Source organism: Mus musculus, chromosome 17 (assembly GCF_000001635.26).
Source record: "Mus musculus strain C57BL/6J chromosome 17, GRCm38.p6 C57BL/6J".
Taxonomy (NCBI): Eukaryota; Metazoa; Chordata; class Mammalia; order Rodentia; family Muridae; genus Mus; species Mus musculus.
Genome location: NC_000083.6, coordinates 5,309,664 through 5,332,999, shown reverse-complemented (window position 1 = coordinate 5,332,999; position 23,336 = coordinate 5,309,664). Strand labels below are relative to the sequence as shown.

Sequence of the window (23,336 nt, the reverse complement as noted above, 5' to 3'; positions counted from 1 at the left end):
GACATCCTAGCTATCATCCTCAAGGAACGAGGAGGAGGAAGGTCTGGCACTGAAGAGCCTAGGAATCTGATGCTGGCTGAATTGGCACAGTGCGTTATGGCTGTATGCCGCTGGACACCTGCTTAGAAGTAACAGCCATGGACCATCTGAGACCACGTACTTCATGGTCTGGCTGAAGCCACCCACTGTAAGTAGCCACTGACAAAGCCTGGTCGCCAGTGGTGGCTACAAAGAAGGTTACCCACTGTGCTGTTACTGGAAGCTTGGCCACCAAGGCTCAGAAATGTGTATCTGAGCAAAGCCGCTTTTGGTAAATTATCCCATTTTCATAAAATAAGAAAACAAAAAACCAAACCACTCACCTTCGGTCATAACTGGTTCCATAGGGAAACTGCTGCCGCTGTCCCATGCCCAGATTGGACATGGCCCCTGAGGGGCTCTGGTTGTACATGTCCTGCATGCCGCTGTTGGGCACCTGTCCTTGTGTCATAAAGGGCTCACTACTTCCAGGCACTGTGAGATGTGAAATAAAAAGCACAGGACTGAGCATTTTCCAAAAGCCAAAGGGCACATACATCCTGTCTAGTAACTTCAGTGGTCCCAATCTCACACGGCACACCACAATCCTTTGAGAGGATATAGAATCTGCCCAAGGGAGCAGGATCCTGAAATGCAGTCAAAGACACCTGCCTCCTCGCTGTTTGCACTGCAAGAGCCTCTGATCTGGCAGGACCTAGACACAGGCTGGGCTGCATCTCCGTGATTACGGTGTGTTACACGGCAGACGAGTCACAGATGTGGTGATGGTTTTGACGACTGTGCACTCATTCACCCAAGGGGAAAATCCAAGCAACCCTTCAGATCTGGGCAGAAGGCGAAAGATGGAGCCTATCTGACACTCTCCTACTAGCTTTGTCATGGAAAGAGGCACATTATGAAGGGTGGACAGAGAACAGCCAACAATGTGATGGTCACCTTGGCCCTATGCATTCTGCCAACCACCTGAACGAACCTGAAGGGAATCTGCAACTCAGAAGCTGAGTCCTGAGGCCCAGACTACCCTGCAGTGCCTGCTGAGCCCACAGAGAGCCTACATCTCTGCTGTCACAGGTGTGGTGTGTGGTCACCTCTCATGCAGCAACACACAAGCTCATGGAAAGCTAAGGTCTGTGTTAACTACTGTTTGTAGAACGAGGTGACACCAGCTTAGGAAGAGTTTGTAAACAAGACAGGAGATATGAATTTAGTCTCCACCTTTACCAAGAAACTCAGAAAACCTTGACATAAATGTGCATTTGCAACAGCCCAGCGTGTGAGGAGATGGCTCAGTGACTAAGGGCACTTGCAGGGCAGCATTTACAGCCACTCTGCTTCACTGCTGCCTGTAAGTCTAGCTCCAGGGGCTCTGAGGCCCCCTTCTGGCCATTGGAGGCATATACATATGTGCACATACATATGTGATTATAGTTAAAATAACAGCTGAAGATGGGGTGACCTGTGACTTATTTCTATCCAAAAGCAGACCACTAAAAGGAATGCATACACAAATGAGCACTAGCTCAGAGCCTGGAGAAAACTCTATTAAGTCCAGATACTTGTTCCATGGCTGCTGCTTGTCTTCATCCTATGATAGCTACTTTTGTGTGAGGCAGGAAAGTCACTGAAGCCTTCTGAGTCAATGCTGTCCCACTGTGGACCGGATACAAGGGTTGAGGCCAGTGCAGGACTATCACACTTTGGCACCTTTGCCCTGTGTCTAATCTCACGTCAACTTGTGGTAGAACCAGTTTTGAGATTACTTTCCATTTTGCAGATGGAAAAACAAAGACAGACAGAAGTCAAGTGGCATAATTAAAGTTAAGTGGTTTAATTCTCTAATCCACAGAGCTCCTTAAAAAAAAAAATCCACAGAAAGTAGATACTGTATCAAAGTCATGAAAATCATGTTTGCAGGGAAAGGAGACTAAACGGTCACTCAACGCGTGATAGACCTGCGGCCTTATGGAAAATTAGAAAAACATCAAGTTATGATCTGATTGGCAGGTGTTGAGGCAGCTGTAAGAGTCAGCTTAGTAAGCAGGAGCCACACCCCACACTCCTGCCAGTGCATTTAACTGCTGCCCGCACCTGCTGTGGGCAGCCATCCCTGGCACACACAGAAACACATCTGCTTGTATTCACAGCCCATGCTGTCCCCTCCTATAATGACGCTGGGATAGGCCACATGGCCAGTGTTGACCAACCGGCTCAGGAAAATGGACTCCAGCAAACACTTGCTTGAGCTTGCAACAGGGTTTATCTTGGATCCTGGATTTTACCTTCTGTAGCAAGGACACCCAAGAAACCCCACAGAAAGGTCCCAGACTCCAACTGGGTCCCCAGTAAAGACTCTGCTGACATCAGCCACCCCAGAGGCCTCCTGACGACACAGCCATGTGACATAGTGGTTCTGCTAACTGAAGTCTGAGTTTGGAGCTCTGCTATACAGGACAAGATGATAGAGGCACTTTATTCCCATTCTTTGACTCACTAAACCTAGGAATCCATCTCATGGAAACAGTCACACACCACAGATGTGTAGGAGCTAAATGGGAGGGACAGCCCAGCTAGTGTTACAGTACCAGGGGTTAGTAAAAGATTTACACACAGCAATGTACATGGAGAGTAACAGAGCCTCAGACACACTGGGTACCACGGTCAAAGACTCAGATAGAGTCAGCCTAGTCCGAGATCACGTGCCCTGTCCGAGGCAGGTGGTAAGCAGCAGGCAAGGCCGGCTCCATGGGTTAAGGGATCTCACAGCAGGCTGACTTGCTGCACCACTAAGTCACAGGTCAGTGGTGGTGACAACAGGACCACCCGCTGCTGCTACCCTGGCAACAGTGGTCTCCATGGATATTGGTCTAAATTCACAGACCAATGAACAACTTGAAGAATGAACAACTTTATTTACAACTAATTAGAGCTGTAAGAAAATGTTTTCTGTGGACATAAATGTCCCAGCGCTATGAGGCAGCAGGTGGGCAGAAATATACAAAGACTGTGCTATTTATCTTCCACTCATTATCTCTCTACCTGCCACCTTACAACACAGCCTCCACTCGGTCCCCTGCCTGCCCGAATTCATTTTTGTGCTGTGTGTGCATGCACAGGTGCACACGGTGTCAGAGTCTTCCCCAGCTTAACTTTGAGATGAGGCCTTTCTTATTGAATGTGGGGCTCACATACTTGGCTAGGCTGGCTATCTAGCAAACTAAAAATTCTCCTGTCTAGGCTACCATGGCACTGGAGCTGTGGGAATATCCACAAACCAGCTTTTACGTGGGTGCTGGAGATTTCAATTCATGATTGTGCAGAAAGCCCCACAGCCTCTCAAATTCATTCCTAGGAGAGACTGCAGGTCTGAGGGAACGAGAGGCTCCCGTGGCTCCTGTACAGCAGGACACAGAGACAGAACACCAGAGAGTCAGAGGCCCACCCCAAAGAAATTAATTAAATCATTATTTTTTCCATGTTGTTATATTTTTAGAGTCCAAAGGTAGTGTGGTGTGGTCCTCACAGACTCATGGGTTTGAAGGCTTGGCCCATAGGGAGTGCCACTATCAGGAAGTGTGGTCTTGTTGGAGGAAGCATGCTACTGTGGGGGCAGGCTATGAGGTCTCCTATGGAAACGTTACAGATGGTCTGGCACACAGTGGATCAAGATGTAGAACTCTCAGCTCCTTCTCCAGCCCCATGTCTGCCTGCATGTTGCGATGTTTCCTGCCATGATAATGATAATGGACTCAACCTCTCAAAGTGTAAACCAGCCCCGATGCAATGTTGTCTTTTATAAGATTTGCTGTGATCATGGTGTCTCTTCTCAGCAGTAAAACCCTGACTAAGACAAGCAGGAGACAGGCCCCAAATCACTCACCACCATAGAAAGCTAGCTGCTTCTAACACCCAGGAGGCTTCTGGACCCTCCTGCAGTCTGAAAATCTTTACTTAGAAGTAGCTTTGAGACTCTCTCTTGAAAAAAAAAATTACAGACCGTCTTGCTTTATGTAACTGTTACCTGAAATACATCTAAAATATTACACATCACATTCGCATACACCCAATGCTAAAGATTCTGAGATTCTTCCCTTTTTATAGCCCATAATACTCATCAAAACCAAGCTTGGGCTTTATGTGTCTCTCCACTCCTGGGGATCATAAAACTCACAGCTGGTGTGGTGGTGCATGCCTTTAACCAAGAACTTGGGGAGACAGAGGCCTCTGTGAGTTTGAGGCCAACCTGGTTGACATGGAGTTTCAGGTCAGCTGGGGGTACATAGTGAGACCCAGTCTCAAAAAATTTTATGTATTTCAACATCTAAGTATGACACAGCTACCACTCTCTACGGGATCCCAGAATAACCACTGCCACAAAACATCTTCACAATCTTTCCTGTATATGAAAAAATGCTCATATGATGGCTTAATTTGACAGGACCTACCTGCATTTGGGTGAATGCCAAAATGCAATCTGCCAGGTTCCTACCTGATGCTGGTGTGTGCTACCTATTCGAATACACACCCTGATGCTGGTGTGTGCCATGTTGATTGTGAACTCCCTGGGGCTGGCCAGGTTTAAGACTCAGCCTTGGGTTTCTGTTGTCCCTGATACTCTCATGCCCCTGCATTGGGAAGACAGAGGCAGGTAGATCCCATTGCTACAGATACACCAATCTGCAGGGCCTCTGCCTCCCTCCAATGCATTCACTCAAAACCGCTGCTATTTCCACGCTTTCCTGTCTGCTTGCTCTCTCCTACCCACCAGGGTCTTTGCTTTTCTGCCCTCCTATGTCTGTTAACTGTTAGAATCATGAATGTAAGAACACTATTTTGTACTTAGCACTGTGCCCTGTTTCTGTTCACACCATGTCGATCATGGCAGCCATTGGATGCTTTCCAGACCACAACTGTCCATCATTCTACTGGCTTCCTGTGTGTGGACTTAATCTGCTGCTTTCACCATTTCCGAAAGAGGCAAGTCAGACTCAGAGTGGCCAAGTTCTCCTGAGGCTCTGGCTTAAGCAGGAAGGAGGCTGTGTCACTACATGGCAGGGGCTTAGAACCGTCCCAACTGAAGAGGTGAACAGGCTGCCAGGCAGCTGGGAAAGGAAGTCTCCTGGAGAATGCCCCTCCACGTACCTTTTCTCATTCCACTGAAAGGGTCCTTGTTGGGTTCATAGGGCATCCTGCCCATCATGTCTGGCATGCCCATGCCCTGCTGGTATGGGGCGTTTGGAGTCATGGAGTTCCGTTTTGGGTACGCTGAGTCACTCACGTCTGAGAACGGGTCATGCACACTGACTGTACTGCTTCTGAGAGACACAGAGCGGGAAAGCTGAGTGATACTGTGACACTATATACCCACAGAGCTCAGGAAATAAGCCACACTTGCGACTGGTGGATGCAAAACCACCCAAAGTAAACTACACGCTGAAAGGAGCAGTACTGAGCACTTAAAAATAATCAGGGAAGAACTTTTTCTATTAAGTTTGCCCCCAAACCAAAACAAAACTAGGCTTTATATCTCAAGAGTCCTCAGAGCATACCTTCCGCTTTGCATGGGAGTCATCTGTCCATGAGGGGTAGAGGCTGGGGTTGGTGGCTTCAGGTCACCTGGAACCTCTGCCATCGAATTGCTCCCAGTTGACTGTGGAGTCTGTGGGCCTTGTAAGGATCCTGAGTTAGCTAGCAGTCATCAAGGGAAAATAAGGAGAAAAGCTAGTGTTATTGAGTAAGCTAATTTTTGGTAACCATGTATTTGAAAAGGTTAAAAGTAAGATTTACTGGAATCATAGTAACAATTTAGTAAAGTCAATTACGTATACACTGTTTTTGTTCAGAAAATGACAGAGTGAGAGACCAAGAGAGTGGGAGCGTGGGGAGGGGTGGAGGGGGGGTAGAGGGAGGGCTGAGAGCACCAGCACAGGGATGCTATACCAGTTACTGATGCCCGTGCTTCACCCGAACGGGCAAGCACTGTACACTCGGTTCTGTCCTCACCACCCAGGGAAGGGATTTTCTGAATAACTGATTTAGAAACATTCTTCATCTGTGAGCCATAACACATGGTTACACATATGACTGGGTAACTGCTCCCTGGGGCATTTATCCCAGGGAAAGGAGTCCAAGAAAAAGAAGGCTTCAGGCAGAAAATTGTTTAACTCAGTCTAGTTGGATATACTCTAAATGTAAATACAGAAGAAACAGAATAACAATTCTGGTGTTTGAGGTTGGTGGGCTGTAATCTGGGGCTTCAGAACGCGGGTTCTTCAGTAGTGGGAATGTCTGCAGCTGAAAAGTGCTTACAACCGTTAACAGGGCACCTTACAGTATTTTAATATCTCTTCAACAACTGGACATCTATGCTTGATCGTTAAAAACACTGTCACTTGAGCTGTGACTCGGATTTGTTATTCCACTGACTTGCAGGTCTCTGATGCTGTTGTCAGAATTCCGGGACTCAGGCTCAGCCAGGATGACTTCAGAATAACAGCACTCAGACAGGAGCCCCTTTCCAAGCTCACACGGGATAAACTAACCTTGCTTTATAGGGAAACCAAAGTATTCCAAGAGCTCCTGCTTTATCATCTATCACAGTCTTTAGCATGTTAGATACTCAACAGATAGATGTTCGTTCCACGTATTGATTAGACAGGAGCATGCTGGATGAATCTGTGTCCGATGATCTGGGCTCTTTTCAACAGGTGAACTTAGAGCAGCAAACTGACACAGCTCACACAGCCCCATGTGCTGGCACCTGCAACAACTATCTGGGACTGTGAACTCTGCAGACCGCTAGCTTAGGAAACATCTCCTGCTTTCCTCTCTCTTTCTCTCTCTCTCTCTCTCTCTCTCTCTCTCTCTCTCTCTCTCTCTCTCTCTCTCTCTCTCTCTCTGTGGTCCCTCCTCACCCCATGTTTTTTTTACATCAGAGAATATGTTGGTTAAGCAAGTTCCAAACCATTACTTAATGAAGGGATCAGAAATGGGAAAGGTGCATGTCAGTAAAGAAACTATCCATCCACAGGAACTCTGTGATATCGTCCAAGTTTTTATTGTAGATATAAGAGTGCAGCCAGAGGCATCTGGAAGAGTCCAGAGCAGGGAGAGAAAGTAGACTGAGCATGGCCAGCAGAGCGGACCTGGCCAGGGCTATCTGTGAGAAAGGAGAACAGCAAGAGATAGAGACTAGAGCGAGCAAGGTGAGACTAGCCAGGGCAGAGAAAACCTTGCCATTATAGAAAGAACAACTGTGTGTAGGCAGAGGGAACCCGGGAAGACAGCATGCTAGCAGCGTGCTAGTGTGGACTTTGAAATGTAGAACAGGTACTTGGGATATTGAGGGAGCCAGAGGCCTGCCTGTGCTTTGATATGTAACAAAGGTAGCCATTTGTCCTTCTGCTAGAGGTAAGGGAAATGGTTCCTTCTGTTAGATGGGGACCAGTTTCATAAGTTCTTGAAGAAGGCTGGCTTTTATATAACCGCCAGACATCATACAGTCTAGCTTGAGCTCATTTCTGGATATATGGATGTCTTTTGGAGTACAGGGAACTGGGGCTTTTTTCTTTGGACCTGACAACTTGTCCTTAGAAAGCACTAGCTATGTACAAGTGTTGTCTGTCAGACAGGGGCCCTGTGGCCTGAGTGGTGGCCCACTGTGTTCATGAAGCTCAGGGAGACTTAGGGATGGCTTCAGGCAGCTAACAGACACTTAGAACTCTGGAAATGTGCATGAAGAAGGAAAACCACAGTGAGGGAGGAAGGGGTGTCCTGTAGCACTCTAATCCATCTTCCCCATCAACCCCCTACTGCAGAGGAGGAGAAATAACTTGTTTCTGTGTCAGGCTGACTTTCCTTGGAAATGTGGCTATTAGGCTGCTGTGATTTTAGAATGACCGTTACTTAGAAAGAATTCACAGTTATAGAGAGTAAAATAAATAAATAAATAAATAAATAAAGGAAAGCTCCTTTCTTGTTAGTGTTTTTCCTTTCCTTTTAAGAAAAAAAAAAAAAAAAAAAAAGCCTGAATCCACCTTCTTGCCACTCCATTAGCAGAGGAGGCTGGCTTACTCTCTAGGAGATCCCTACCTTTTGCCAGAAGCTATGAATGTATACTCTAAAGTAAACAATGGAAAGGTTACTGGAGGTTAAGCACATTCACACTTCAGACAGGAACAGCCAGGGCTCCCGGCTGGGAAGATAATTTACACAGCATGAACTTGGTGCCCTAGTGCCAAAGGGAGGGGTGTGTGTGTGTGTGTGTGTGTGGTGGGGGTTGGGGGGGGGGAGAACAGCCCATGTGACCCAGGTCTGGTGTCTGGAGGTCAACTGGAGGGCAGCTTTGCTTATACAGCAGCCCGTTCTCATTTATCTTCCTCTGAGGATTCCCTAGTTGGAAGCGAGACAGGTTTTGTGACATCACTTGTCAGCTAATAATAAAAATGCAGCCAGCCACCTGCCAGCAAAGATGGATGGGTTTTAGGTTACAAACTTACAAGCTGAGTGGAGTTCCCTTGTCTGTGCCTGCCCCCCTCCTCGGTGCCATTTCCCCAAGTCTGCTGGGGACAAGTGCTGTTGACTGGACTTCTCCACTAACTTGGGGAGGTTGAGGGTTAGGGTCGCATGGAACCCAGGGACGCAGACTGCGTGCTAACGCCCTGGCAGAGGTCATGAGGCGCAGCTGTCTGCAGAGTGCCTGCCTCTATGGCGTAGCTGTAGAGATGAAGTGAGACAAGCCTCCAAGGCCTGACTGAACTCAACTTTAGATTCATAAAGCCACAGCAAACCCAGACAGGCTGGAAATACAAAACAAACAAAAAACCAAAAAAACCCTCCCAGAACAAAGACACAAGATATAGGAACACATTCATTGGAAATCTTTTGGTTTAGTTTGCCTTGTTAAGAAAGGTTTAACTGAAAGTTAGCTTTACAAGTTGTATGTTAAAAGAGACCAAGAAAACATCTTGGCACAGGAATAGCTCTTTTCAACAATTGCAAGGAAGGGCAAGGGGCCAGGGAGGCTCTGATGCATAAGCCTGGCTATGGGCTGCAGGCTGCTGCTGCTGTTTCTGCCCCGTGGATGGGCTGTGTGGCCCAGCATACACCACATGGTGTCTCTGGAGTGGACACTGACTGCACAGGCAGCATCAGGAAGCTTTGCTCCTACTGTCCCCAGGTCACAGCAGGACCTTGCTACATCTGGACCAAGATGGGTCGATCAAGTCCAGTTCCTCTGTGCAGGTAAAATGATAATGTTGCCGCTATAAGGGTAGCTGTCCTAAACTGGGGAAAGGAAAGTGCTGGCTGCTCGGAGAGCAGGCCTCCACTTTCTGCAGGACCTGTACCCCAGCAGGGCTTCCTGTTCTGAGCCTCAGGCATGCTGGGAGCGCTATTCTCCACACACAAGTGCAAGCCATTCAGGGACACAGGCTCTTTCCTGACAAATAAACGTATCTTTAGATCTTTGCAGACACCACTGCTTTGGACCCTGCACCCCACTGGGGTGTTATTTTGGAAGAACAGTTCAGGGCTGTTCACAGACCAATTCTTTAAGTCTGTGAGCTGAATGTAATGTGTGGTTTTTAAAATCAGCCTGTCCCGTGCTCAGGTATGTCCTGAGTGGTCAATGTTTGGGGTCATTAAGGGTGAGGCTGCCGAGGAGGGTTTCCTTCTTAGAACTGGACCTCCGTCTAAGGATGGGCAGGGCAGTGCATGGCTGGCTGCTCGTTGATGCTGACTGGCACCAGAGAATCAATTACAAGGGAACAGAGTTCTTTCTCTAGATTCTGATGTAAACACTGGGCCTGCTTCAAAGGCATTTCCTTCTAGGCTAAGGCATCGAGTGAGTTTGTGTCCAACATATGATCAAAAAGCCCCAAACAGGGTTCCTGCAGTATCATGGGGTAGCTTTGGGGTCCTAAGAGCTTATCTACCTTCACTGTCTTGGGGACATCAATACTGCACCTGCACCAGGGCTCATGGGAACCTTACGGACTGAGAAGTAAATGTAGCCGCCCCCAGCCTTGAAGCAGGCTGATTCAGACTTTGCTGCCTCTAAAAAATGAGATCACCTGGGGTGCAGCCTTCCAACTGAGATGGCTATATTGTTATGTCAACTACCGCTGCCCAACTCTGAGACTCTGCTACCTGCTGAGAGACCCTTGAGACATTCTGGAGACACATCCTATCCTGCCCATCGCCTACAGGCTGGCTTCAGGCACCAAGAATGGATTGGCGGGGATGGGCCTCCCCCGCCCCCCTTTTATAAGCACATTGTCTTAGTAAACTCGAGGGCCTTGATCAGAGAAAACTTGTCTTGGCTTCATTCTTTCCTCGCCGTCTAGTCTCTCTCTTTCAGCCCCAGCCTGCCTTCCAGGAATACCTGGTTCAGGCAGGCCGTGGTACTACAGATTGGTGCTCAAACAGGGACCTGGAAAGGGCGGGAAAACACCGAGGGACCGCTGTCTTGCGTGGAGCGCCACGAGAAGGGAAGAATCAGAAGATCGTATCGGGCACAGTGAGCAACAGGTATTTATGCCAGCGCTGGTTTTAAACTTCATTTTTTAAAGTGTTGCTGGAGGTGTGATAGGACACGGGCTGTGCTGGAACAGTGCAGTAAACAGGAGACTCCTAGCATACTGCATTTGCTCAACAAACATGGGCTTTCAGTTAGCCTCAGAACAGGAGCAGTGACTGCTGAGTGTGCGCAGGCCCCACCTTACACAGCAGCGGCAGGGTGCCACCAATGCTGCAGGGAACTAGCCTTAAGTGGGATCTGTGATGACCAGTGACCAGCAACCAGAAATGGGGGGCGGGGTGTTACCTGAGTGAGGCCACCATGCAGAACCGGGCAGGGGGCTGATTTCCCTGTCTCTAACACTGGATTTGCCAGCTTACAGCATGTGGTAATCTCACACTTCAAAGTCTAAGGGCGGGGGTGTGGGGTGTGGGAGGAATGCCAGAAGATAGAGTGACCTTATCCACTGTGTGGGTGCAGGGGCAGGAAGGAGCTGCCTGTACACCTGGTCCCCATGATGCACCCGACAGCCTTTGCCTCAGCACTGGCGGGGATTCCCTTCGGGTGACAGCAGAACCTGAGTCCAGATTTTATTTTTCAAAGTACAAACTGGAGTGGCCCAGACAGAAGAGGTAGTGCAAGCCAGTCACTGGGCCTGAAGGTGGCGCCACCCAGACTGTGAAATACCAGAGTGGGTTCATGAAGGTGTTTACTCCATCCAGAGAGATGGCTATTCTTAAATCCTTGTGTTACACACAGAGGTATGTGGCTCAGGACTCTAAGTCTACTCTGATGAGATGATGGGAGGCACGGTCTGACAGGCAGGGCAGCACCACACCCTGCAGCACTCTGTCCTTCTCTGAGGGCCTGAGCTCTGCTGGGGGTGGGTCCTCTCCTGGCTCTGGAGCTCTGGCTCAGCCTGGTCCCAGGCCCACTCTGCTGGGCCCAGCTGGAGCACTGCTCTTACCAGGAGATGGCGGCTGGAGCTTTGGCTGCTTCTTCGAATCCCCGGTGCTGAAGACTTCAGGTGGGGGCTCCTCCCCGCGCTCAGTTTTGCACTCAAAGGCGAACAGGTACTGAATATACTGCTTTTTCAGAGAGCTGGCTGCGCTGCTGGAAGTGCCAACGTTCAGGTTGGTTGCCAGCTCACGCCACTTCTTGTTTTTATTAACCTAGCAAAAAAATGGGCAGGATGGTTGGTTCGTGGCAAAGTGGCTTGTTTAAAGCCTGGAGACAAACAAGCACTTAATGTCTTGGCTTACTTTTTTCATTTGCTTCTTTTAACTAATGCTCATCACTCCCACTCAGCAGCACACAGACAGCATTTACAGCCATAAAACCATTAAGGAACCTGCTGATGGTTACATAAAAGCCCACTTGCTGGGGTCTCTGCCTGCTACGGCTCCTATAGACTTGAATAAGAGCTTCCAGATTTCTGAGCCCCCGATGAATGGAGAACCCAACACACACACACACACACACACACACACACACACACACACTCTCTCTCTCTCTCTCTCTCTCTCTCTCTCTCTCTCTCTCTCTCTCTCACACCCCTAATCTTTAAAAGAAAAGTGTGCCTTAACTATAATAACGGCACCATTCTTACATGAAAAAGTAATGCTTCCTCCCACCAGCCAGAGTGTGAGCCTGTGACTCGGGATACAGTCTCCCACAAGGCTTTCACTGAGGCTCCTTGTGGGCTGAGCACACAAGTGCTTACTTCTCCCTGGCTGGAGTGTCGGCCAGCAGCTGAGTGGTTTGTGTGTGTCCTACAGGGTTTCCATCAGCCTTCCAAGAGAAGGTGTGTATGTGTGTGTGAGTGCGCGCGCGAGCGTTCATGGAAGGGCACAGGTACATAGATGCATTGCTTCAACTTTCTCATTCCAACTTGGAATGGGAAGTAAGAACTTAAAGTCATGAATGAAACATGAACACACAAATAACTCAGGGAAGAAGGAAGCTTGTGTCTTTGGACAGGTACTATGTTGAGTAGCTTGCAATGGTCATGAATTAATGAATTTATGGATCTAAACTTTGGCACAAGGCTCTTTACATCCATTTACGTAGTACTAAATAGTCACAACAATAAACACACTGCTGGATTGCTCTGGGAAATACATCTTTCAGCACTTAACGAAAGTGGGTGCAAACAGCAGGTCACAGCTGCTTCAGAGATGGCCAACCAGAGTGCTAGGATATGACCTTGTTGGTGTGGGACAGCATTGGTGGTGTCCCCTGGGTGTGCACTGGCTAAGCTGCAGAGTTGCTTGTGTGCAGCCGTAATCTGCTTAAATACACTGGCGTGACTCAGGGAGCCAGACCAGAGCCACACACACCACAGCCACACATGCCACCTGATGCCTGGATTCTAGTGCTTTAGTCTTGGAGATTTGCATTAGAGTCCAGCCTAGGAGAGCTAAGCAGAGTGGGAGAGGCAGAGGCATAGGGAGACAGGGGAGAGGTGCTCTACCCAGCACATGTTGAGATTCCGAAGAGCTAGACCCGAGTTCTAGTGGATCTAGTTATAGGCCTCAGTCCTGTGGGGGGCAGGCACCTAAAGGGTCCAGACACTAGTGAAGGTCTGCCCTGCACCCCAGAACCCCAGAGACATAGGGTGACAGGTTGCTTTGGTGGGGTGTTTGTTGTCTCATTCCATCTGCCTATTAGGCTTCTGGGGACCCAGCCAGCGTCACAGAATTGATCTAGGGTGGGGACCTGGAGTCTTTAGAGTCCACAGGAGATCCCCAGTCATGGCAGGAGCTTACCCGCCACACACTCGGGTGGGGACATTATTGTAATTTATTTAGTTATACACGAGCTTCCTCATCAATTCCCAAGGTTAGTGACCTGTGCCTTGTGAGTACACCCAGATAAAGGCCATGGTGAGATGAGGTACACCCCTACTTCAACCAGACCCCTCAGCAAAAATAATGGGGTGAACAAAGTGGAGTGTCAGGGATACAGGGGTTTAGGGGAACATTCTGACACAACAAGCAATGGTGGGCTTTTGCACAGACAAAAGGTGAGCCTCACCTTGAACTCTATTCCTGGGTGTGTGGCCTGCTCACCCAGTAAGCCCTGGGGGTTACTGTAGCTATCCAGGAGCTGTAAGCATGGCTTTATTCTTACAGCTGAATTGCCCTTTCTGCTTTCTTTTGAGGCAGGGTCTCACATAGCTGCAGCTGTCTTTGAATTCCTGATCTTTCTGTTTCTTCCTCCCAACTATGGAATTATAGGCAAGTCCCACTATGTGCAGTTTGAATTTATAAGTTGCTCTGGATATAGAAATATAGTGATTGTATCTGATTTGTGATTTGATTTGTATCTGATCTATGACGAATTTAGTCATTTGTAACCAGAGAATCTTAGAGCTGCCTGGGAAAAAGGTCTGCTGGTCTAGGACGGATGAGGGAATTGAGGCCACAGGAGTGGGTAGCAGAGTCAGGAACTGTAGCTCCCTCCGAGCACTACAGAGTCTTAGGAGGGGGACCAGCCTACAGGCTTAGAAAAGTCAGAGGCCAAACACAACATCCCGAACCGAGCAGTGCGCCCAAAGGCCTGCCTGCAGCACTCCGCCCGACGGAGGCTCACCTGCGCCAAACCTCCAATCTCCTTGACGCAGACATACAGTCGGAACAGGTCCAGGGGCTTCTTGCCCACTGCTGGCAGACTGGACACCGGGGAGCCCCTCTCTTCCATGAACGTTAGGTAACGGTCGACCCACAGCTTCCTCTCCGGCTCATTCCCCAGCTCATAGACCTTCGTGATCTTCTCCCCAGTGGTGGAGGAAGAGCTGGACTTCTGGTGTCAGGAGTATGTGGTGGCAGGCATGGGGGCAGGGATGGGGTGGACGGGAGAAAGGCAAGAGAAGAACAGTGAGTTGACAAGTACAAGAAAATGCATTAGAAACTGCTGCTGTCACACGGCTGCCAGCAATAATGGCAACGAGTTCAGGCACAAACTACACATTCTCTCAAGTAACACACTGCGACTTTAAGTAAAAGGGCTCAGACTCTTAATTTAACACCTGAAACAACTAAACTAAAATAAGCACGTTGATAGATGCACTGAGTCCCGGAAGACAAGATTCCAGTGAAGTCTCATGTGCTTCGGGAAATAAAAGGCTGGCAGCCCAGAGAATGGATGCCTGTGGTCAGACTTCCCACGGCTGATGTCACAGAGTCCCCTGTCACCAAGAAATACATTCCTACTTTTTCCCCCTCAAAATAATAAAAATGATGACTACATGTCCTTGTAAAGATGGAGTCACGTGGCAGAATACCTGGTATTCTTACTGTAGGCTTACTGTAGACTGTGCAGGGGAGGAGTGGGGTGGGGGACAGAAAGCACAGACAGGAGACGGGCTGCCTCCAAGATGGTAGAGTTCGTAAGCACCTGGGTAGCTGATGTTGTGGCAGGAGACAGCCAGCTCTCCCTACATAGTGTCTATGAGCTTCTCAGTGTGACGAGACAAGTACCCCAGTATGGTTGCCTACTACTCTGGAAGCCACCTCCAGCTCCTCAAATGGCAGCTTCCTGTCTATGGCCACTCTAAAGCCATTCTGCCTGTAGTGTTAATTCCTGAGTACTGAGGCATTAAACATGGCTACATAACATATATAAACATGGGTGACCTGGGCCAGTGGTGCAAGTCTGTTCTCCCAGCTACTTGGAAGGCCGAGGCAAAAGGATTCCAAGTTTGAGGTTAGACTGGATAGTTTATTGAGTCCTTGTCTCAAATTGGAAGAAAATAAGGCAGGCAAAGGGTGGGTGACAGAGCCCAGTGTCCCTATACAACAAGGTCTAAATCCAGTCCCCAGCCCTGAAGAGCAGGGGAGGGGAGGTGACCCAGTTAAACCATCAATACGTGATCTTTAGGGGTTAACTTCAGAGTTGAACTTAAACTTCAAGTCATTTAAAATTACTTTAGATATGAATCTACTATACTTAAGGTGTTTATGTCCACTGAGTCCAAAAGAGGGGTATGGATCCCCTGGAACTGGAGGTACAGGCAGTTGTGAGCCACATGACAGGGGCTGTGGCTACTGGGAATAGAAACTGGATCTTTGGCAAGTACAGCATCTAAGCCGTCTCTCCAGCTCCAAGATAACATTCTTGCCAGTCTTCACATCTTCCCCAGCACTGCCCAGAGCAGAAGTACATAGGTGACTGTGTGATCACCTCGCAGGAGGCCTGCTGGCTCATCTACACCTGAGCTCAGCTCTACCTGAGCATGGCTGAGTTGCTCCCTTGCAGGATTCTGCTCAGAGTGTGTAAAGCTTTGTTCTACGGTGGGCTGCAGCTGGCGACTCTCCCATCCATGTGTTAAGCTTGTTGATTCTGACTCCACTCACTCAGCACAGTGTCCTTCACACTAATGGTCTTAGATGCTTGTAAAGCATTCTGTAAATGCTTGAATGTAGTAAAAAATGTGTGAAAAGTCTAACGGTGCTCAGGTAAGAATGAACAACGAACTCAAATCTCTCTGTACAGGACAAAAGAGCAAGGTGTGACATGAACACGGTGACCACAGAGAGACTACAGCTGAGAGAGCAACAGTGGCTGTCTCCCTGTCCCAAGGCTTGTTGGTGAGCCACCCACTGTCCTAAAGAAAGAAGAACAGAGAGGCGGAGCCCGACAGAGAGCATGTGTGCTTCCTGCTGCCGTGAAACTCATCTCTTCCTCTTTCCTACACACCAGTGGTTGGGATCCTCTGAAGAAGTTTTTCTTTGAGATCTATTTTTATTTCATGTGTATATGTATCACTTGGTCCTGGCGAACACAGTGATGACGGCGGTGATCGTGGTCCTGACCCTGTATGTGTACAGTGCCATACAGGCCAGAAGAGGGTGCTGGATCCTCTGGAACTGAAGTTACAATGGCTGTGAGCCATCACTGGCTGTTGGAGACTAAACCCAGGTCCTTTGCAAGAGCAGCTACTGCCCTAACCACTCTGAGCCATCTCTCCAGTCCCCACCTGAGGACAGTGTTTATGAGGAAAGGCCTTCAGGAGGACCCAGTAACTCTTGCAGGTGTCCAAGAGGCACTTGGAACTACTTCTGTGCTGTGAGCACTCCCAGGTTCTGAAACCACTGGGGAGGGGAAAAAAGGGGACGTGTGCTTTGAAAATCCACAGCAAGATATTCTTATAGTGCCACAAATGTTTTCCTTACATACAGTTTAATTAAGCTAAAATGCACATTTCCTCAAGTCTCTGAGGCAGATTTACATTTCTGCAGTCTTTACCATATGCTTGGTTCTATGTATATGTGTATGGACAAATGTTTATTTATATTTTACAATGTTTCCTAACAAAGCAGTGTTGGTCCACAGCCCACTGTCACAGCAACCACAGCAGCTTTGCCCAGTTCACGCTTGCTTTTGGAAAGCTTTACTGGGGACAGTATTAAGATCAAATTCAAACACAGAATGAAGTGGTATCTCTAAGGAGCAGCTAGATCCTCCTGACTCACAGATGCCTGTCGGGATCTGAGGCAAGAATAACACGAGCCCTGTGCTCTACCCTCTTCAGTCCCGTCCTGAATTACTGGCTCCTTCAGGAAAGGAGTGCGCAGCAGAGCACACAGCAGGAGTCTAGCATTTTCCACACAGCAAACATGGCTTCTCCTGCCCTTGTTTAGTACTAAAGCCAGGGAGTTGCTGCAAATTTTTAAACACAAAACAATTTATGGTATATAAAGAAATAATATATGTGGCAATATTTTTAAAAAAGAAAAATATTATGTTTCAAGTGTAATAATCAGAAAATGGGCAATACTTTAGTTTGCTTTTCTATTACATTTAAATAAGATTGAAAAAAGAAAACATTTTTGAGGTAGGGTCTTGCTATGTAGCCCAGGCTGGAGCCTTCCTGCTTCTGCGTCTTTCCTCTGGGACTACTGGCTTGTGGCGCTGCATCCAGCTAAAAAGTAGAATTTTGATCAGAATTTTGCACAAGCCTCACTGGATAAGGCAGACTGAGTTGGAAGTTAGAACACAGCAGACCTCAGTCACCTGTAATTCCTTCACAAGTGGTCTTCAAGTTCAGTGATTATTTGTAATTATTATCTTAAGTTTTAAAGATTATCCTTTTCTATCACTGAGCCAATATGCTAATAGTTTTGCAAATGTATTTAAATTCTTCCCATTCATTTAGAATTACTAATACATATACTTTTTCCTGTTACAAAGAGAAAGAAAGGAAGGGAGAGAGAAAGGAGGAAAAAATACACAGTATTGCCTGCCTTCGGAGGCTCAGAGCACACAGCACAACAGCACATAAAACTAGGGTCTGTGCGCTCTTTCCTGAGTTCACATCTCATCCTGAGTATCTCAGAATCGGACCCCATCTGCCAGAAGGGGGGCTCTACAGCGCCCTCCCGTCCCTGCTCTGAAGGGAAGAAGGTGGTTACAGCCGAGCTTCCTTAACCTTTGCCCCAGCCACCAGCTCTCCAGCACGCTAGCCTTTGCTCCAGCCACCAGCTCTCCAGCACGCTAGCCTTTGCTCCAGCCACCAGCTCTCCAGCACGCTAGCCTCTGTCTGTCTCACCCAGTGAGTGGGTGACTAGCAGTAGCTCCTTGTGGCTTTGGACTGGATTGGTAGACTCTGCACAGCCAGGGGTTTCTCCCTCCCACTTGTACTGAGCTGGGGTCTTTAATACACTGTCATGCTTCTTGCCCACTAACTGCATGTTAGGTTTTTAAACAGCCTTTAAAGATCTTTTGATTCCCTGTATGAGAGTATGGTAAAAAGGTTACTGTAACACACTACTTATTTTTATTGGTACAGAATAATATTTTAGAAGGAGTAAAGCCCAACTCGGCGATCAGAAAAGCATTTCCCGGCATGCAAACACGTCTCTCCAATGGCTCAGATGCCCGCATACATTCTTAGTCTACCCCACATACACTAGCATCTCCATACCTTTGTCAATTTCAGACATAGAGGCAGGGCTGCCGCTATGGTATGCTGTGCCCGATTGCAATATTTATTCATTTATTTCAGATATGAAGCTTCAGAATATGTTTTAGATATAACAGCCCATGACAAAGTTAAACCCGCAGCTAAATGAGTAATTTTTCTCATGACCGCTATTAGTTAGTTCCCTTGTAAAGGGCAGCAGCTGGTTTTAGAGAAGCCTTTGATGGCACACAGTCCACACTCCTGGAGGAGTCTGGGCCCCCAGAGTGTCAGCACACCTCCTTGTTGGAGGCAGGCCTTCACTTCAGAGCAGCTGCTGATAGTGCCAGAAAGATCTATGGCACATGTTCATTTGTTTTGTTACTAATGAAATAAAAAAAGCAAGCCTTTTCATGGATCAACAATGCAAACCACTGAGCAGTAAAACATTATTAACTATCCCCCCAAACCCCAAAATAACAAAAAAAGAGACAGCCAGGATCACTTACAGGGCTTGATGGTGTCTTGGGCCAGCCTGGGCTGCTAATGCTGTCACTCTCATCTCCATGAAAGGAGGAGATGCTGGCAGAGCTGGGAGACATTGGGGAAGGGACAGGCAGGTTGCCTGGGGTTGGAGGCTGGGAAATGCCCTGAGAGCCATAGCTGTCCTGTGGGAGAGGAACAAGGGGAAGACAAAGTTACATCAAACTGCATTTCAAGCAAAGGTACACCCAGTTTAACAGACTAATTGTGTAAGTGTGTGTATCTCTCTATCATAGCTGTATATAGAAACATGATGTGTGTGTGTGTGTATCTCTCTATCACAGCTGTATATAGAGACATGATGTGTGTGTATCTCTCTATCACAGCTGTATATAGAAACATGATGTGTATGTGTGTGTATCTCTATCACAGCTGTATATAGGAACATGATGTGTATGTGTGTGTATCTCTATCACAGCTGTATATAGAAACATGATGTGTATGTGTGTGTGTGTGTCTATCACAGCTGTATATAGAAACATGATGTGTGTGTCTCTATCACAGCTGTATATAGAAACATGATGTGTGTGTCTCTATCACAGCTGTATATAGAAACATGATGTGTATGTGTGTGTGTCTCTATCACAGCTGTATATAGAAACATAATGTGTGTGTGTGTGTGTGTGTGTCTCTCTATCACAGCTGTATATAGAGACATGTGTATGTGTGTATATCTATCACAGCTGTATATAGAAACATGATGTGTATGTGTGTGTGTGTCTCTCTATCACAGCTGTATATAGAAACATGATGTGTGTGTGTGTATCTCTCTATCACAGCTGTATATAGAGACATGATGTGTGTGTGTATCTATCACAGCTGTATATAGAGACATGATGTGTATGTGTGTGTCTCTATCACAGCTGTATATAAAGACATGATGTGTATGTGTGTGTCTCTCTATCACAGCTGTATATAGAAACATGATGTGTATGTGTGTGTGTGTGTCTCTCTATCACAGCTGTATATAGAAACATGATGTGTGTGTGTCTCTATCACAGCTGTATATAGAAACATGATGTGTGTGTGTGTATCTCTCTATCACAGCTGTATATAAAAACATGATGTGTGTGTGTGTGTATCTCTCTATCACAGCTGTATATAGAAACATGATATGTATGTGTGTGTGTCTCTCTATCACAGCTGTATATAGAAACATGATGTGTGTGTGTCTCTATCACAGCTGTATATAGAAACATGATGTGTGTGTGTGTGTATCTCTCTATCACAGCTGTATATAAAAACACGATGTGCGTGTGTGTATCTCTCTATCACAGCTGTATATAAAAACACGATGTGTGTGTGTGTGTATCTCTCTATCACAGCTGTATATAGAAACATGATATGTATGTGTGTGTGTCTCTCTATCACAGCTGTATATAGAAACATGATGTCCTCCCACCCCCCAAACAAAGCAAAGCACCACCACATTCTTAGTATGGCTGGTCTCTGTGAGGGATGCTGGAAAGGACCCAAAGCCATCATGCTTGCTTAAGCTTAAATGGAATGCTAAGCATGGATTACCCATTATGCAGGAAAGCGCGAGAAAAAATAAAGAGCCTTATTTATGAAACAAGGTAGCGAAGCAAAATAATATGGATGCTGTTGCTGAGGTGGCCAAAACAGGAAGCTCTAAACTAAAGGCAGAGAAATGGCTCCAAGTGTCCACGCCAGGCAACAGAGATCCCTTGCTTCTCCCAAGAGCATTTCTCAGGTAGGCTTTGTCCCCTCCAACTCCCCCATGGTGATAACGCCATTAGAAACAGCAACTTTCATATCCACCCCCTGGGGGATGTGCAGAAGGAGAGAAAAGACTGCAAACACGTGACACATGGAGACACGCAGAGAGGAAGGACATGGGGCAGTGTCACAGTACTAGGCTGAGAAGAGCAAGCAGCCTGGTAGCCTGTGGCATGCGAGAGGACCATGGTGTGCAGGAAGAGAGGACCATGGTGTGCTGGGAGGACCATAGTGGGCAGGGAGGGAGGACCATAGTGTGCAGGGAGACCATAGTGTGCAGGGAGGGAGGACTATAGTGTGCAAGGAGGAAATACCTTTGACTTGCTCTCAGGCTGGGACACGCCTTCTTCTTTACCATCTGCTTTAAGAGGCACAGACAATTTGGACTCACTGGGAGACATCATATCTGCAAGACCCATAGATGCTAATGGAAAATAGGAGAAAGTCAGCATTATTCTTGGGATGTACCATGACACCCCTGCTTACATGAGCTACTGAGTGAAGCACCAGCACCCAAGCTTCTCCTGAAGGAAAAAAGGGGCAAAACCAATGAACCAGCCAGCCAGCCAGCCAGCCAGCCAGCCAGCCAGCCAGCCAGCCAGCCAGCCAGCCAGCAGAGTCACAGGATCCTGAAGCACACTGATGTATGAACTGCTTTCCGTGGGAGAAAAAGGCAGACTCAGTATACGCAAGAGTCCCAAACATGCCCTCAATTTATAATAGAGTTTTTCTTTATTGTCACTTAAGCTGGTAGGCAGCAGTGGAAATGGGCAGTCATATAAATCACTCATGGGGCATGGCTGGCAAGCCGCTCAGTGCTCACCTGGGCTCGAGATGGCCTGGCCTTCTATTTCCTCAGTTCAAGTAATCGCTGTTTGAAAAATCTTAGCTACTTCTTATGGTCTAGTCTACAGTAAAGGACGAGAGCCACACAGAGGACTTAGGGGAAGTTCCTATGACTTTACAGTGGGTTGCTGTCCCTTCAGCTGGCACAGAGCCTGCAGTCACCAACCCTCCGTAGGAGTGAAATGCCCATAGCAGCTCCTGATGCAACCTATACTTCCTATCTTTGGCTGAGCAATGCAGCTAGCTTTATCTAGACCCTGTTAACGTTTTAGACATCAATTGACGCATATGTACTCATTGTTGATACCAACAGACATACTTGGGAGAAGGTTTGGTTTCTTTGTAAGGTTAGAATCAGACCACAGAGGGCAATCAGTGTAGTTATTGAGGGAACAGAGCTGAATTTCTGGAGAACCCACTAGAGAGCCATCTGCACACCCCTGAGCTGGAGGACATGCTAAATACAACTGTAAAGGACAAGAGGAAACTGAGGCAGCTATCTGCACTCATTCCCTGTCAAGATGACAGAACCCTGAGGCATCATAAACAGGACCTGCTCCAGATGCTGCCACGGCAAGTGTGGGCTCAGCCAGGCAGGATTCAGGGAGCACAGTGTACCCGAAAGAAGGAAACGAAAACCAGCCTGAAACAGGCCCTGCAGATCGCCCACTACAGAAACGATAACTGCATATATTCATGTATTACTATGTTTTAGAAAATAATTAGTTTTAATTACAGCAGGGAGAGAATGAGCAGGCTCTGGTGAGTTAGCTGGCAAGCTCCATGGTGCTAATTTGTTAATATCGTTAGCATCACTGCAGGTTGAGACCATAGGTCCTGCCAAAAAAGCCTACCCTGCCTGCCATGTGCCCTGGAGTTTGCATCGGCACACTCAGTTCCGTGCTCTGAAAGCCTGAGTTGCCACAGGCACACTAGCTGGGTTTGCAGAGCCCGTTTGCAGCTCAGTCAGTCCTTAAAGGCATCGCGACACACACAGAACATAATTGAGATGTTTTTCTTTTTTTTTTTTCCAAATTACTTTCAATACTTAGACTTTAAGAACTGGAACAAAAAGCTTTTTCAAGTGATGCAGCTGCAGAGAAAAATCTATTGGGATCAGCTAAAAATGTGTTATTTCTGTGAATGTGTGAAACCTCAAAAAAAAAAAAAAAAAAGGCAGCTGAGCGATGTTACAGTGGAGACAGCCTTGCTCTGAGCAGTGGCTGACATGCGGCTCCCCTGCAGGCCCCAACGAGGAAGGAATTAGCCCAGATGGGAGAAGAGGAAGAAAGAAAGCAGCACAGGGCAAGAAGGGCCTGGGCATGAACGGCTGTGCATTCTTGCTCTTCTGCAGTTGCTCAGAGCAATGACAGGCTGCACAGTTTGGAGAGAGGGACAGTCATAGCACGTGGCTTCTATCAAATCCTGCTCCTCCAGAGGTGACAGTGGACTGGTCTGCCAGTATTTGTAAGCTATGTCTGGATATTATTTTGGCAGTAGGAACAGTAATATGTTTTATGCATTTCACACATTAATGTACACAAAAGTAATTTTAAGCAGAAAGAGCTAAGCCAATTGTATTACAATAATCAGCAGTAATTAACACTGACTCCATATTAGACTCAGATGAACATAAGCATATGTGACATTTGAAAGTTCCCAAGTTTCTTCATTCTCTATTATGTACGTTAACCTGGGCATCCTAGCTATGTAGCTTCACGTGCACGGCCCTATCGTGGGAGATGGGAA

The 23,336-nt window shown here is 47.4% G+C and overlaps 1 protein-coding gene across 4 annotated transcripts in view; it reads right to left on the bottom strand.

Moving 5' to 3' along the window:
• Arid1b (AT rich interactive domain 1B (SWI-like)) overlaps positions 1-23,336 on the bottom strand; it is a 353,360-nt gene that overhangs the window by 14,657 nt on the left and 315,367 nt on the right. For all 4 annotated transcript variants that reach the window (XM_006523223.4, XM_006523221.4, NM_001085355.1 and 1 more), the window contains 7 exons: positions 21,056-21,165; positions 18,968-19,126; positions 14,150-14,359; positions 11,523-11,727; positions 5,586-5,724; positions 5,179-5,351; positions 363-513 (listed from right to left, as the gene is read on the bottom strand). In XM_006523223.4, the coding sequence (XP_006523286.1) occupies positions 363-513; positions 5,179-5,351; positions 5,586-5,724; positions 11,523-11,727; positions 14,150-14,359; positions 18,968-19,126; positions 21,056-21,165 (1,147 nt within the window). The remainder of the gene's footprint in view (positions 1-362; positions 514-5,178; positions 5,352-5,585; positions 5,725-11,522; positions 11,728-14,149; positions 14,360-18,967; positions 19,127-21,055; positions 21,166-23,336) is intronic.